Source organism: Lissotriton vulgaris, chromosome 9 (genome assembly GCF_964263255.1).
Source record: "Lissotriton vulgaris chromosome 9, aLisVul1.2, whole genome shotgun sequence".
Classification (NCBI taxonomy): Eukaryota; Metazoa; Chordata; class Amphibia; order Caudata; family Salamandridae; genus Lissotriton; species Lissotriton vulgaris.
In genome coordinates, this window is record NC_141697.1 from 371,196,858 (window position 1) to 371,214,188 (window position 17,331).

The 17,331-nt window shown below is 45.5% G+C and overlaps 1 protein-coding gene across 2 annotated transcripts in view; it reads right to left on the bottom strand.

Moving 5' to 3' along the window:
• Positions 1-17,331, bottom strand: part of ATG2B (autophagy related 2B) — a 1,072,129-nt gene that overhangs the window by 689,164 nt on the left and 365,634 nt on the right. For both annotated transcript variants that reach the window (XM_086937744.1, XM_086937743.1), the window contains exon 16: positions 13,494-13,596. In XM_086937744.1, the coding sequence (XP_086793870.1) occupies positions 13,494-13,596 (103 nt within the window). The remainder of the gene's footprint in view (positions 1-13,493; positions 13,597-17,331) is intronic.

Here is a 17,331-nt window from a genome sequence, read left to right on the forward strand (position 1 = left end):
GCTAATTTAGAAGTTTGTGATTACATAGCACATAAATCTCTTTTATATTCTAATTTCACGGTGCTTGGGGATTTCAACCTTCACAGGGAAAACCCGTATTCCCCCAGGCTGCTCAGTTGGAATCAACCCTTGCGGGTATCAACCTGGTTCAGCAGATGAAACTCTCGACTCATATAGCAGGGCACACCCTGGACCTGGTATTACTCACATTCCATCCTTGAGTATGAGGGACCCTTGCCAAGCGTTATGGTCAGACCATTATTTGATCCCTTTCTCACTCACTCTGCCTGGACAAAGTAAGGCAGCAGACTGGCTCCCGCAAGGTCCTAAAAAGAAATTGGAAGCAGCTCACAACAGAAAATGTAGGACCTACATTACAGGGGAGTCAACCTTCACTCACACAAGATCCAAATGTAGATGCACTGGCATTTCATAATTGGATCTCTACTGCAGTAGATGCCGGGGCTCCGGATAAACTTATTAAATCACAGAGGCAACTACCCTCAGCCCGAACTATTCAAGGTTGTGAATGCTTTCCTTAAGCCAAAAGAGCTACAATGCGAAGACCAATCCTCTCTCTCGCTATATGAGAACATTGCTAACTTCTTTGATAATAAAATTCGGACAATACATAACTCTTTCACGAAAAGTGTTGCTATGATTAAAACCGATACAAAAGAGAGCAACCAGCCACATCACTTGCTTAGCGAATTTCCCCTGATTACGCTGCAAGAAGGAATGACTCTGAGTCTTAGCTGTAAATCAGGATCTCCAGAGGACCCTTGCACCCCGAAACTATGGAAAATAGTGGCTCACTCGATCATTAAGATGCTGATTCATATTTGGAACACTTCCATGACATCCAGCATTTTCCGTGAGTTGTGGAAACACGCCTTTTTTCTCCCCCTAAAAAAAACTTAACGGAGTGCCAGGCGATCTGAGTAATTATCACCCAATCTCACGTCTCTCAGCCCCTGCAAAAATGCTGGGGAAGTGGGTACAAAGACAGCTATCCTCCTTTATTGAGGAACATGGCATTCTACACAATCTGGTTTCAGACCCGGTTTTAGCACCAAAACGGCCCTCTTGGAGGTGGCAGATTTTTATATAGCGCGAACTTGACCCGAATCGGGTATCGGAGCGCTTTACATAGCACCAGTTGCATTACATGAGGACACACATTCATTTTTGTTAGGCACGGAGAGATTAAGTGATTTGCCCAGAATCACAGGATGTTTTGGCGTCATTACCGAGACTCGGACCCAGATCCCCAAGTCCGACGTCGAGCGCCCTAGCGGTTAGGAAGCAGGAGCATCAGCAATGCTGGTGCTCTTAGACTTATCCGTGGCATTTGACATGGTGGACCATTCAAGACTGTTGCAAAGACTCAAGGATATCGGTGTGGGGGGGGTTGGTCTTGGGTTAGTTGAAATCCTTTCTCTCCAACCGGACACAACAGATTGCCCTACAACCACACAAATCTAAACCAAAGGAAATTTGGTGTGGAGTCCCCCAATGATCAGCACTCAGCCCTCTCTTATTCAATATTTACCTGGCCCGCTGTTCTCACTTATAGCCAACTGGGGGGTGTATGCGATATCATACGCCGAATACACCCAGTTGGTGTTCTCATTTAAAGAACAATCGGTCGACGCCTTTGGGAGTTGTTGAAAGATATTTCCTTATGGATGAATAATAACAAACTGAAACTGAGAAAACGGAGGTTATTTTTTTGGGAAATACTTTTCCACCACACGCGGACCCATGGTGGCCGCAGGAAATGGGGCCACCTCCCACTCCAGCAGACTCGGCTAAAAATCTGGGGGTGAAGTAGGACACTGGCCTCTTGTTTACAGCTCAGATAAAGCAGGTTTCTTCTACCTGTTTTGGCAAACTGAAAAGCTTGCAAAAATTCATTCATCTGCTACCAGAGGACTGTCGTCAAGTCATAATACATGCTACGGTGACGGCTAGATTAGACTACGCGAATGGCCTCTATGTAGGTTTATGTGCATATTTGATCAAAGGACTGCAGATGGTGCCAAGCGCGGCTGCGCGAATGGTTAGGCGAGTACCATTCCACCATCATATCTCTCCGCACATCAAGAAGCTCCATTGGCTGCCCGTGGACGCAGAATCGAATTTAAGGCATTGACATTTGCCTTCCTCTCACTACATGGTCAATGCCCGAGCTACCTGAAACAGCGTTTATGCAGCTACAAGCAGAATAGATTACTGAGATCTAATACTCAAAACCTGTGCATTCCTCGGTTCAGGAAAGCGCGAATGGGAGGTAGATCCCTCACGGTTACGACTGCTAAGCTATGGAATGCCTTGCCAAACTACCTGAGATTGACAGAAGAAGAGCCACTTTTCAGGAGAACACTGAAAACTTGGCTATTTAGTCTAGAACAGCAGGACTAGGCTTTCAGCCCGCACATCTGTTTCGCCTTAGCGCCAGGACACCTCTGTTTCAGGTAGATGTTCGCGCTCTACAAAAGTCAATATTAAAATTATTATGATTATTATTATTGATTATACAAGGCACAGAACTGTATTTTCAGGAAAACAAGCATTTGGTGGATTCAGCCCAGACACTGTGTGAAGCATATAAGGCTGTAATTCGTGGGGTCGCTATCTCTCAAATTGCTGGGGTTAAAAAACGTAAGCAGGTTGAATTAGTGCGTTTAGAAACAGAAATACTGGAACTAGAGGGGAAGCTTTGAGATGCGAACCTGAACGAGACGAGGCACGCCTTAACATTAAAAACAAAAGAGTATTCTGCAGTGGCCACTGATGCGGCTAAGACACTGCACAGAGCAACGCTCAGCAAGATCTATGACATCGAGGATAAAGCTGGGAAACTGCTGGCCTGATTATACCGTAGGGAACAGACAAGTAGAGTATTGGCGGAGCTCGCATTGGAGTCCGGGGAGACTCTTGCTGAGCAGCAGGAGATCGCAGATGCCTTTGGTGTCTATTATCGTGGTATATATGCGTCTCAGACGCCACAAGTAGAAAAAGAGAGGCACTCCTTTTTTAGGGATATTTCCTTGCCTTGCTCTGAGGGAGAGCGGTCAGAACTTGACCTGGAGCTGAACAACACAGAGGTTGAGAAAGCCATACACAACTTACATGTGGAAAAGGTATTGGGCCCAAATGTCTTGCCCATTGAATTATATAAGCTAGCCCCAAGTAAGATCACACCCTATCTCACTGGAATGTTATGGGAGAGCAGAGAGGCGAGATTGCTTCCCACTGACCAGAGGTTGGCGACGATTGTGGTAATGCAAAAGAGTGGCAAACTCAAGAATCTGTGCTAGACGTATAGGCTGATATCGCTGCTCAATGCAGAAGCCAAGATATTGGCTAAAGTCCTAGCCCTTCGTTTAATAAGCGTCATAACACAACTGGTACACCCGGACCAATCGGGGTTAATGCCAACCAGGAACACTTCTCATAATTTGCGGAGACTACAGGCAGTGCTGGACAGAGCCAACACAATTGTGGTGTCCCTGGATGCGGCTATGGCGTTCAACATGATAGAATGGTCCTACATGTTTGTAGTATTAAAGAAGTTGGGATTTGGCCCGGGCTACTTGGGGTGGGTTCGTCTCCTCTATACCGAACCGCTTGCTCAAATAGTGGTCAATAATAGAAAGTCTCCTGTGTTCAAACTCGGTAGGGGTACCAGACAGGGCTGTCCTCTCTCTCCATTGCTCTTCTCTTTAGTGCTCGAACCATTGGCGATGTGGATACGGAAGGATCCCATCATCAGGGGGCTCAAATGGGCGGAGGGCTGGGAAGGCCGTATTTCGCTATACGCCAGCGATATTCTTTTGTATTTGGCATCCCCTGAATAGAGTGCTCCACATTTTCATTATATCTGTAATATTCACTGGATACCCGATTATTTGCTCCAAATCAGTCATCTATGTTCTTTGTGGAGGGCTGCCTTCCCTGCCCAGGGTTTTCAATATAGCAGAAGCAGAGACAGGGTTTAAATATTTGGGGATCCGGGTCTCTAAAGACCAAACTCATTTCTATGATCACTAACTTCTGCCCCCATTGCAGGGACTTAAAAGTGATGTCCTGCATTGGAGGTCGCTCCCACTGACCCTGCTGGGGCGTGCAGCTTTATTTAAAATGATGTCCCTTTCACAGTTTTTGTATGTCTGCAGAACACGCCGTACCTAGTAGGAGAGGTCTACTTTAGAACCATAGATGGTGCCCTGAGAGAACTCCTGTGGGATGGCAAACTACCCAGAATTGTCATGCAGAAGCTTACACAAGGGTGGTATGATGGAGGAGTCTGTCTCCCAGACATTAAGAAATATTATTAGGCAGCGCTATTAGCCGCTATAAATCAGTGTACATACAGACCACAGAGAGATCCTGGATTTCACATGGACAGATGGCTGCTCCCGGGAGGAAGTTTTGCAGGGGCATTATATACTAATCCCGCCAGAAAGAGATTGTCGGGACCTACTGGGCATGCGATCCAAGTGTGGCGGGCTGCTACAAGGAGCCTGGGATGGGAAGGTAAAAACACGTTAGGCACCCCACTCTGGGATACCGACCTACTTGGCAATTTGCGACATACCCGTGGATTCGACCTCTGGGACTTAGTAAGTATCTCTAAGGTTTGGGATCTATAAAAAGGCAGGAAGAATCATTCCCTCGGCCCAATTATAATTACAATTATTATATAAATTGGTCAATCCTGAGTATTTTAAGTATCTACAGATCCGACATGCGCTACTCGCGGTGACAGCAAAGGGAGAGACACCACCAGCCTCCACCCCACAAGAAGATAGGGTCCTAGACAGGAATCTCCAGGAAAAAGCCATATCATGAATATATTAAAAAAACTTGTCAACAACATGACAGACCTCTTTCTTCGACTTAGAGACAAGTGGGACTATGATGTTGCTGGCCTGGAGTTTGACGAGGGGCTTGATACCTTGGCCTCTCCTAGAGAGACTGCCATATCCTCCAGGCTCAGACTCGTACAGCTGAAAATACTCCATAGAATATATAGCAAGCGGGACCTATGTTAGTAAAGGTGGGATATAGAGAGGAGGCAGGATGCATGAGGGGATATGGACAAGAGGGCACTTTAGTACATACACTCTGGGAGTGCGTGATAATCCAAAGATACTGGTCGTCTTTGAAGAAGTGTATGGAACGTATAATAGGCCACAAAATAGACTGTAATATTAAACTATGTCTTCTAAATATCTGGGGCCCTACTGACCTACACACCAAAGAAAGGATATGGGTGACACATGGGATGGCGAAAGGACATGGACTGGTGTATGGTAACGGAGAAAACTGTGTATGAATCCAGGGGATGTCCCACCAAATGGACTCAGATATGGGGAAAATGGAATAACTACAGATGAGGAATATGTGATCCCTCAGAGCCCATGCGGGATGCTGATCCGGGATGGCCGAATATTAGCGGTCCCAATGTAAATGGTTTGTAAAATGCATGTGATTTCAGATGTATTGTTAAGTTTGTGCGAGTACAAAACCATGTATACACATGTCTGAATGTTGTCTAACGTGTATTACCTTTTGCCAAATAAAAAGTTTTATAATAATTGCATGACTGTTGTGCAAAAAAACCGATATGTATATCTTTGACACTAATGATTACCACAGACTATGACTTATTCTTCAAACCCGCAAAGTGCTTTACTTTAAATGTTATGAGTTTGTTCAGCTCATTTGTCACCAACCACAAATAATTGACCACGGTGGGTGCAGTAACTTCCAAATACACCATCATCATTTGTTGGCCCCCAACACATCTACACTTGCTCATACTGTACTCTGTTTGAACATGATGCTGTTGAGAATTCTGATGGTGGAGAATGGCTTTACGGTACATCAATCTGTGAAAGACACTTCGATTTTCCTAGAAACCAACTCCATCTAAGTCATCCTCACTCTGGCGGTCTGCTTGAAAAAAATTACATAAGTGGATGGTCTCCACAAATTTTTCAAGCTCGTACTCATCCAGAGACATAAGCAATACAAATTAGATATGAAGTGCCCAAATGAACCTACATGTGATGGCTTCACTCCCCATGAAGTAAAGTCCCTTGTTTTCTTATCAAGGTCATTGATCACACCGTAGACCCAAATATTGCTACACTAAACTCACTCAAAAAGGAAAACCCTCAGTGACCCCTACTGAATTCTAACCAGTGGGCCAAGGGTTAATCCCATCTCGCATCAATTATGGAAATGCCACTCTCATGGGAGCCCCAAAACACACTGTCTTCTTTTTTAGTAGTCCTGCTTTATGCAGCCAGACTCATATTAGGCACCAGAAAAAATGTGATTACAGCAATCCATTAATAGAAGAACACCACCAGCTTCCAGAATGCATCATGTTCAATCTATCCACTGTGCCCAGCCAATTTTTCTTGGATTCATTATAAAAATCTTTGCAGGGAACAAACATCTCGGAAGCTAAGATACTCACACTCAAGTTGAAAAAATTATATCTTATAGTCCCAAATCCCAGTCCTTCTCAGGAGGAGCCAATCTCTCAAAAACCCTCTCCTGGCTGAAATGAGATTCCAAGAAGACATCTTCACATTTGGCAGATTTTTGAAAATATTTCTATTCGAACAACATCTAATATAAGTTCTCCCTTACGTCCACCCTTCTACTGTCCTCACCATTCCTCTCTCACTAATCTGTACTCTGGTTTCCTCTTTGTCCCACCATCATCTTCACTACTCCCCCAATCACCCTCTCTGTTCCCCGCCTCCTATTTACCTCACTCATCTCCACTATCCACCTCTAGATAATGTTTCACCTCCTACCCCCGGCAACTGCACTTTGCGCTTATAGCTCGAGCCATCTCCAGCTAGACCACTCCAGACTTCTATTCTCTCATTTTACCTGCTGCACTCTCCCCTCCTTCCTAAGTATGTTCTTCTGTACTATTAAATCTCCCCCCCTTAGATACAAGTCAATACGTTACGTGAATTTTCAATTGTTCCCAGGAACGCCTACTGTATTCTGTAACCAAGTCTTATGTCTCCACAGTCTGTGGCTCTGAAAAGCACATTGACACCTCTCAGGTAGAGTATAGCTATAGAAGAATGTAACAATAAATAAAGATATTTGCTAACAAATTGCATGTACTAAGTGTTAGACCAGGCACCATTGGTGTGGGTCTCCCTTCTATTTTTTGCTGGTGCCTCATGTGTTTTTTGCTGGTTATAGATGCTTTGGGCACAGTGCCACAGTGCAAGTGCTCCCTAGTGTAAATTGATGTATGGATTAGTGACTCCATGATTGGATGGTTGGGTTTACTTGTCAGACCCTAGTACAGTGAACTGTGTGCCCAGGGCTTGTAAATCAAATGCTGCTGGTGCACTTGCAGCACTGGTTGTGCCACCCACAGAAGCAGCCTGTAAAGTGTGTCTCAGGCCTGCCATTGCAGAGCCTGTGTGCAGTCTGGTACTGCCATGTTGACTGGCAAGTGCACCCACTTGCCAGCCCCTAAACCTTCACATTTTTGAATATTAGTCACCCCTATGGTAGGCCCAAGGGCAGGGTGCATTGTAGGTAAAAGATAGGACATGCCCTGATGTGACATGTCCTAATAGTGAATTACAGCCATTGTTGTTTTTCACTATTGCAAGGCTACCTGTTCCCCAAAGGTCAGAGTGGGCAGTTTGATTATAACACTGTATAGTCCTAACTGACTCACGGCACTAGATAGAAATTTGAGTTTAGGATGCCTGAACTCAGAATGATAAAATACATATTTTATTGAAGTTGGTTTAAACATTCTGTGTTTGAAAATACCTCTTTTAGAAAGTAGGTATTTTCTTGCCTAACTGTCCAAGCCGGCCTCTGCTAGGTTTTGTATTCCTTGTCTGGAGTTTGAGTGACAGGGGCTGGGGGGTTCCAGGAGACAGGGTGTGTCAGCACAGGGCTGATTAGACCCATCTGCACGTAGAGTGAGGGGAGCACGTGAGACCTGAACAGGGCTGTGCCTGCCTACCACAATGTGGCTCCACCTCCTGTGATGTGTCCGATGTCCCTGGCCCACACTGTCAAAGGAAAGAAGGAGTCTTGTCAAAAAAAGTGCTCCAGGACTGACCAGAACTGGTTTGGACTAGGTACAGACACTTTCCGCCTTCAGAGACAAAGGATTTTGCTGTATAAAAGAGGGGACCCAGACCCCAGAACTTTAGATCACTTCTGGGAAACAAGAAGCACCTTTGCTGAGGAGAGGAACCAGAGAGAAACTGAAGGGCAAGACTATCCCTAAGCTGAGTGCTGTTTGGGGGATTGGCCTTTAGTGGGTGCCTGACTGCCAAAGAAAGGAGAAAGGACTTTGTCCAACTTTCATCATCTTGTAGAAGATCTCCAAGGGCTTGGAAATAGAGCTTGCCTCCTGCTGAAGACTCAGGGACAACAGACTTCACCAACCAGCTCCCTGAATTCCCTTGCTGGGAATTTGAAGTACCAGCTGTTGTGCTGGGCCTCCTGAGAGACTGTGTGTCGCAAGTCGCTGGAAGCACTATTCACGAAGAAGAAGCGTGACGCCGCCGCAGCCGCTGTTGTCGCATCACTGAAAAAGGGTGTCGATGCTGACGCATCGCATCACCGAAGCGCCTCGCATCACCAGGGAAGAGTGCCGCCGTCGCAGCAGACGCTGATGCATCGCTGGAGATGTGTGACGCCGCCACAGCTGTTGTCGTCACATCACTGAAGAAGGGTGTCGCCACTGACGCATCGCATCACCGAAGCGCCTCACATCGCCAGAGAAGAATGTCGCCGTCGCAGCAGACGCTGTCGCATAACCAGAGAAGCTTGTTGCAGGGCCTGTTGCAGCTCAGAAGAATCGTTGATTCGCCGCACTGTCGTATGGGTGTGCACGCATCGTTGTCGCATCAAGAAGAAGAAGACGCCATTTTTTTTCATTTGCACCGGATCTTCTTCGCATCACGGCGTTGCGGGTCGCATCACCATGGAAGCGCAGTAGGAAGCCGACCAATGCTTCACCATCCCCTACGCAGCAGTAGGGAACCGATGCATCACTGTTCTTGCATTTAAGGAACCGACGCAACACCTTCCCTGCAACACTTTAGTTGTATAGCGTTACGCATCCAAAGGTACATTGAACTTAAAGTATTGCATTTTCTATCTAAAGAGAACTAAGCTATTTCTACCATTTTTAAAGTACAGTATTGTAGATTTTTGTCATTTGTGGTCCTGTGGTAAATCTATATAAAAATACTTAATTTTATACTACAACTTGTGTGGTGTCCATCTGTAGTGTTGTCACTGTGACGCAAAGTGTTGCATCTTAAGAACTGAACTTAACTAAGGTAAATCTACTATCTTAAAGTAACAGTATCGTGTATTTTTGTTGTTTATGGTCTTGTGGTAAATCTATATAAAGTATACTTATTTTTGATATAAAACCTTGTGTAGTGTCTTTCTGTAGTGTTGTCACTGGGTTACTGTATGTGTTCACAATTGCTTTACACACTGCCTCGGAGATAAGCCTGCCTGCTCGTGCCAAGCTACCAAGGGGGTGAACAGGGGTTATTTTGGGAGTGTACCTCCTTACCCTGACTAGACACAAGGGTCCCTATTTGGTCAAAGGTACCTACCTCTGCCAACTAGAGACTCCCAAATCTAACACTACGTATAACCATTTTTAATTTTACAGCCTTCTGTGGCATCCACTCTTAGATACTACGACAAATGCGAACCATATATACTACAAAATAGTAATAGTACGTAAATTGATTTTTTGATTTACTAATAACTTTTAAGCCATTTGACAAATTTTTATGAAGCTTTCCAAAAAAAAGGCTCATTAACCTATGCCCTTCCCCATAAAGATTTGAGGTGATCTGTCAAGCCGGGGGCAAGAAAACAGGGTGTCCAAAACGCGTTTTCTCCAAGCAATTTCCCATAGGAACTTTAGACAGAGCTACAGAACTTGGTTCAAAAAGTGAACTTTTCTGTGATCTGGTGTAATTCTGTTTAGTAGTTAGTTACTGAGAAACTATGTCAAAATGTACCAATATCTGGAGAAGCAGCAGTACCTCAAAAGATAAGATCTGACTGGCTGCCTCACTTTCACAAAGGAGTTTGGTAGCCATTTTAGGACTCAGGGACTAAGTCCCTGTATCCTGAAACAAAAGTTTTTTTTAACTTATAGGGTGGCAGGGTTGGGGAAACCTTGCTCCCTAAGCCTCGTGGGGGGGTGGGGCGGGGAGTAAGTGGGGTATGGGTCCCAGACGGATCTAACACCCCAACCTATGGGGTAACCAAAAAATATAAAATTTTTATGTACCGAGGTACCATGGGAATATTTCTTTTTAAATATTCACCCGCGAGGTGGGCCAGGGCTTGGCAGATTTTAAATTTGTATTTAAAATTTGGGGCAGTGGCATGCATGCAACACCCTCCCCAATGTTTTACCTGCCCCGAGAGCCCCCCCCCCATCTCCCTAGGGGCTTCTGATGGTAGATTGAAACCAGGGACCCAAAGCGCCTACTATATAAATTTTGGGGGAGGAGTGTGCTGGGCCCCGTCCTCCAAGTGTACCTTGCCGCCGGGGGTAGCATTGAGTAACTATAACTCGTGCCATGTTCTGCTTACGTAGTACATCACTAATGGCATATTCTATGACATTGATAACATCACTGAACCCATCTGAAATGACATCAGTGATGACAACACTGTATGGTAAGGGCATGAGTTATAGTGAATTCAGTTAGCTATAACTGGTCAATTTCAGTGGTTTTTAAGCTTATATTTTACTGTAATTTTCACCTAACTAGAACATTCATTTTATCCTTTGGTTTTTCCATGAATATTAAAATATATTTACCTATATCAGTAGTAGCCCCACTTTTACAGGCTTGTTACGTGCCTTTTATGCTACAAAATAATTGTAATTATGATATAGTTGTCATGTGTACACGCAGGTGTATGTATCATAGCCAACAAATTGTAAGCCTCTCTTCTATATGACCTATGATCATATAAATTTTTTTAAACATATTTTTTATTGGTTTTCTGAAAAAATCCATACAGACAGCCCCATAGGTATCATAGAGAAGTAGTTGGGAAGGTGATATGCATTACAAGTATAAACATTAGCATTCCTGCGACTCTACCAGAGCTGGCTACAAGCAAAGAGTCTCATCAGGGGCCCCCAGGAGCACACTACTGGTTCCCCGCCATCTCCTCGTATTTAGCCCAATATACAGCTCTGTTCACCTCCTTGTATGTTACAGCCCAAAATGCAGTTTCAAATAGAAAACTCCCAACCCACCCCCTGGTCCTTAATCACCCCAACAAAACCCCCCCACCCCATCCATCCCCCCCCCCCCAAGCATGCCGCTGGCCCCTAAAATACTCAGGGAGTCGCCCAGATCCCCTGCACCACCCACCAGAATCCTCACCTCACAGATCTCAATCTAGGGCAGACCGGGAACCCTGGGGGAGAGTCCTTACCAGGCACTCATCGGTCTCATCATGCCCCTCCCCCATCAATTGTCAGTCGCTTCAATTGGCATGTGCACACTCCATCTCACCAAGAACACCCTCTTCATCATCAGTCGAGTGCTTAGCCAGTTCCACGAGCGCCACCCACGCCCGAGCCATTACCATTGATTTCTCGCTCCCATTACGCCTAGCCATGCATAGTCAGTAGTTCCTTTCACTCTCTGCCCACTTCACAAGCTCCCTATGCCAGCGCACAAGAGTAGGCCCCGGTATTGCCTCCCAATGGGTAGTAAGTTCTCTTTTGCCAGGTCTAACCCCAGATCAATGTACTTGATAGTTATTTTGTCTTAGCAGTGTGCGGAAACCAGTGCAACAAGCAAACCCTTGGTGTCATGTCTATCTCCCTCTCCGTCACAGTCGCCAAGGTAGTCAACACCCCTCGCCAGTAGTACTCCAATTGCGGGCAGTCCCAGAACATGTGTAGAAACCTCGCCCCCTCCAGAGTACAACAGAAACAAGCGGATGACGCCCCAAAATAGTCATTGATTTTGCCGGGTGTTAAGTATGCCCTATGTAAAACATAGGATTGGATTAGCTGAAAGTGCGCATTCCGCGAGTTCTTCCACGCCCTCTCGACAACTTCCCCCCAAGGTTTTTCCTCAATGGGTTCCCCCAGGTCCGCCTCCCGTTTGGGTCGCAACGCTGTCAGGGGTTGGCGTAAGTCCTGGGTAATCCGCGGATAAAGACAAGTCACTGCTTTAATAGTTCCCGCTGCCAGCACTACATATTGACAGGAGAGGAACGTGTCAGGTTCCACCAGTCCTTTCCGCCAGTGCTTTCTGACAGCCACTGTCAGGGCTGCATGAAATAGAAAGTTCCCTCACGGAAGATCATGGCTCTCCATGAGATCCCCTGTGATCATACAATGACCTTCTATCACATCCACACTTCATTACCATAGACGTTGCACCGTCTTCTCAAAGTCCTGTCTTGGATACGTTTTTTAAATCACTTCAATTAGAGAAATATAGAATGCAATGAAAGTAGTCCTGGTAGTACCGGAGCCCACTTAGCTCTTGAATGCCAGAATAGAACAAAATAATAAAAGATTTGTGAAGAGGAACAGAAGATGGACATCAATACCATTGCACAGAGCAGTGTGCAATATGCTCTGTAAGGGCGATATGTGAAACATTGTATTTCTGGTGTCCGTGCATGTGTTAGTTGGAGCATGCCTGAATGCATCTGAAAGCAGGGAGAAGATCATGCTCCAAAAGACAGATAAAGCTGACATTATCCTGAAGGGATGCTGTATTACGGATAGATGTGGAAAGATTCAAGATGCATTTCATATTGCTTTAAAACCAACATATTTGGAGGCGAAAATTACAATGAAAGTACATTTGGTAAAAATATTTAAATGGCTGCTTTGGACTCAACATTGTAACAGCTGTTGAAATATCAATGTATCACCTTGGGTGCTGTACTACTTTTTTAACAAGTCCATTCCCCAGGGCTCAGTGTTTACAACACGCCAATGTTTCTCGTAGCATCACAGTTTTAAATACAGTACAAGATACTTATGTAGGAGTGCTACATGCACTAATACCTCATTGGTTAGTTAGCTATAGAAAAGAGTAAAACAGACAGTTTCCATATAAGTAGATAGGGTTCTGTGTGGGGTATCAGAAAGGTTTTGGCATGAAATATATCACAAGTGACTCTGCAGCCAGCGTTTTCCCACTATAATGATTTCCAATAAGTCATACAAATACTGCAAGGCAGGTAGCAACCAATGGGGATGCCATAGACATGCTTAAGGCAATAACTAACACAGCAGAGGGCACTAGGACAACCATTGAAACATAGCACTCTCTAGACACACAAATCACATTAACAAACCAATCTAGCTTTGGTCACAGTAAAATGCCCCCACCCAAAACAAGGTGAACATAGAATACAAAGGAGAAGATGCTGTAAAATACCTTGGCCAGTCAAAGGTGTCAGAGGATGTCATCTCACCATCTACGCCACTAGCTACTTTAAAAAAGTTGATTAAAGGTCCTTCCTTGTCTTCTTGAAATGTGCCTTAAGTTAAGGAGATAACAAACTAGGTAAATCAAATGTCACAGATGAAAGAGGATATTAACTGATCTCTACAAAAGTCAAAAGTGAGTAACAATTTTTCAATCTACTTTCCATTCAATGCTGAAATGACCAACCGCAAATTCCTAAAATCGCATACCCTTTCTTGCATAATATAGACAAAAGGGGGTGTTACTCGGTCTTGCCTGTATGTTAGAATCATTTGGAGGAAACATCTCTCAATATCTTCCTTCTCCCAGGGAATGTTGTTGGCCTCGGTTTCTGGTTGGAAATGGGTTAATCGAATATGCTACTTACGAGTATGCATCTGTTCTTGGCATGTAGGGCTGCTGACATTCATATCTGTGCATAGATCGCCGCCTAGTGTTGGGTCCGGATGATTGCACATTGTTGTCCTGGAAGAGTCTTCGAAGTATCACGAGATAGGTGGCTCCTCCCCTGGACTACAGTGCGCATGGGCATCCTCTCCATCCTCAGATTGTTTTTCGCCATTGTGGCAGAGATGGAGTGTAATACAGTGAGTGATGTCCATGCTACATAGTAATTCTGAATGCTACAGCTGCTACAGGCGCCGGGGAGGAGGGTGGGCGATAGGAATGTCAGCAGCCCTACATGCCAATAACAGATGCATACTGGTAAGTAGCATATTTGGTTCGAGGCATGTGGGCTGCTGAATTCATATCTGTGCATAGATTACATAGCAGCCCCTCTTGTTAGCGGCGGCTGCCCGTGCCAGCTGCATCAGTCTGAAAAAGAGTTTTGAGAACAGCCTGTCCTACAGCTGCCTGCTGTCTTGAATGTACATCTACGCAGTAGTGTTTCGTAAATGTATGTGTAGTGGACCATGTGGCTGCTTTACATATCTTTTCTAAAGGATTATTCCACAGGAAAGCCATGGATGCTCCTAACTTACGTGTGGAGTGTGCTCTTGGAGGAATGGTTAGTGTGCGTTTAGCCTTTGCATAGCAAATCTGTATACACTTAACGATCCATCTGGCTATTCCTGCTTTGGAAATGGGCTTGTCTTTGTGCTGTGGAGAAAAGGCAACAAACAGTTGTTTTGTCTTCCTGAAATCCTTTGTTCTGTCTATATAGTACATAAGCACTCTCTTGACATCTAATGTGTGTAGAGATCTCTCTGCGACATTTTCCGGATTAGGATAGAAAACTGGCAGTTCTATGGTTTGGTTCATGTGGAACTGCGAAATCACCTTGGGCATGAATGTAGGATTGGTGCGTAGTACAACTCTATTTGCGTGGACCTGTATGAATGGCTCCTGGAATGGTTAGTGCCTGGAGTTCACTAACTCCTATTAGTGAGGTAATGACTACTAGGAAAGCAACTTTCCAGGTCAGAAATTGAATCTCACAAGAGTGTAGAGGTTCAAAAGGTGGTCCCATCAGTCTGGTGAGGACCACATTCAGGTTCCAGACTGGTGAAGTTGGGTGTCTGGGAGGGATCACTCTTTTGAGTCCCTCCAGAAAAGCTTTAATGGCAGGCACTCTGAATAGTGAGAGGTGCTGCCTGTTCTGAAGATAAGCTGCTATTGCAGATAAATGTATACAAATGGAACTGTACGCCAGATTACATCTGTATAAGTGCAACAAATAACAGATAATGTTTTGAATAGATGCATCCAGTGGGTTAATGTCATTATTGTTTCAATATATGACAAACCTTTTCCATTTAGCCGCATAACATGCTCTGGTTGTGGGTCTTCTTGCCTCCTTGATGATGTTCATACATTCTGGTGGCAAGTTGAGGTAGCCAAATTCTAAGACTTCAGGAGCCAGATCGCCAGATTGAGCTGTTGCGGATCTGGGTGCTGAATTTCGCCATGGCTCTGCGTTAAAAGTCTGGGTGTTAGCCGCAGTCTTTGATGCAGTACCACGGAAAGTTCTACTAGCGTGGTGTACCATGGCTGGCGTGCCCACGTTGGAGCAACCAGGACGAGTGTCATCGAGTGTTGCTTCAGCTTGCGATAATTTTACAACAACAAGGGGCCCCAATTTAGTCAGCAGGGACCTCGGGGAACATACTTTTTTCAAACAACATTGGTACCATGCATAAGAGAGTTGAGAACAAAATAAAATATAGACAGAGTCAATCTATATTTAGAGAGACATGTCCAGCCGGACAGTGGTCTTTCAGAGTTTTTACTCGAAATTCATGTATTTAAATCACACAAAGTACCTTCCAACGATCAGCCAGTGTGGAACACAAGCCTGTGCCCAGCACTTACAGAACGGGTACATAGGGTTGATGTAGACAGCAAAGAAGGGCTTTATAAGGCAAAGCAAGTTTCTCTACCAACAATACAATTGTACAGAGTATCACAACTAAGCACCTTACAACACATAGTAATCACGTTTTAGTTTCAGTGCTTAAAAAGTCGACGGCGTTTCGGACCCCTAGTAAATCATAGGGTCCATCATCAGGACTATTACAATGAAAAGCCTTAAAATGATTTAGCCTCTAAATGCCAGAGTGCCTCGAAGGATAGAGGCCGAGTGAATCTGAAGGAAAAAGCGTAGCGGATATAAAACGTCCACCCACAATCGGGCGGCGGGAGCCGCGATCCTCAGTGGTATCCGTCGGCAGCCAGGGGACCGGGTTAGTCGGTAAAGGATCTAGGTTCCTGGCGTTTTAGACTTGACCGTGGTCTTTGGTGCCCCAACCTTCGGCTCAATGACCTTTTTGAACTTCTCGGCATCGATGGCCTAGTGAAGTAGTGTGGCTCACTGGTTAGAGGCGGCAGACCCGAGAGCAGAGGACGGCCCGGGACCAGGGTTCGATTCCCGGCGCGGCAGGTTTCTGGACCAGGGTCAGCGGACTCGATAATTCTCTCGCCTCGGTGCCCACTCTGATCAGCGATCACACTCGGCAACTCTGGGCATTAGCTTGCCTCATCTTCACTAACGGCCCCACCAGACCGCCGGGGATGCCTGGTCTCACCCTGGAGATACCCACTAAGGGACCATCTCTCAGGGAAGCCAGGAAGGGTTTCGCAGCGGTCGAAGCGCCTTGGGACCCTACGGGTAAGTAGTGCGCTATATAAATGCCTGTACATCTTCTGTTTTTTTGGCTCCAAAGGGTTTGAGGCTTTGGAACCGACCAGAGTTAGCTGCACTTTTGGTTTCGTTTTTGGTAGTGATGCTTTCGGTTTCGATTTCTTTGGATCGACCGATGGAATTTTCGATACCGATGGCTCTTTATATATGTCCGTAGCCGGGCCTTTATGCGGGGCTCTAGGGCGATTCAATATATCTTGGGTAAGGCCTCGTGGCGATCCCTCGACCTGAGCCTCATCGAGTGCTTCATCGTCGGCCCCCCTATCAACGGTTGGGCCTAGCTCCTCGCCTGAGCTATCTTCTACGGCCCCAAGGGCCTCTGCGTCGTCTCCTACCTTATTGACGACGTTTTCTTCTTCTTCCAATATCTCTTCATCTTCGGCGTCATACTCTGAGTCATGCTCCGAAACAGGATCCGAGTGTTCTTCCCGATCCTCCAGATCAATGACCTCTTCATGTTCGGTCCCGAAGATGTTTTCTGGATTAGGCGCTGATCTCTGCGACTCTAATCGAGCCGCGCGTCGAATCCGAAGAGTTTTCTTCGACCTGAACCGGGCACAGGCCATACAGTTGGCTTTGTTGTGATCCGGGGACAGGCACTTGTTGCGCACCGGGTGGACATCGATGTGCGGGTATTTTGCATTG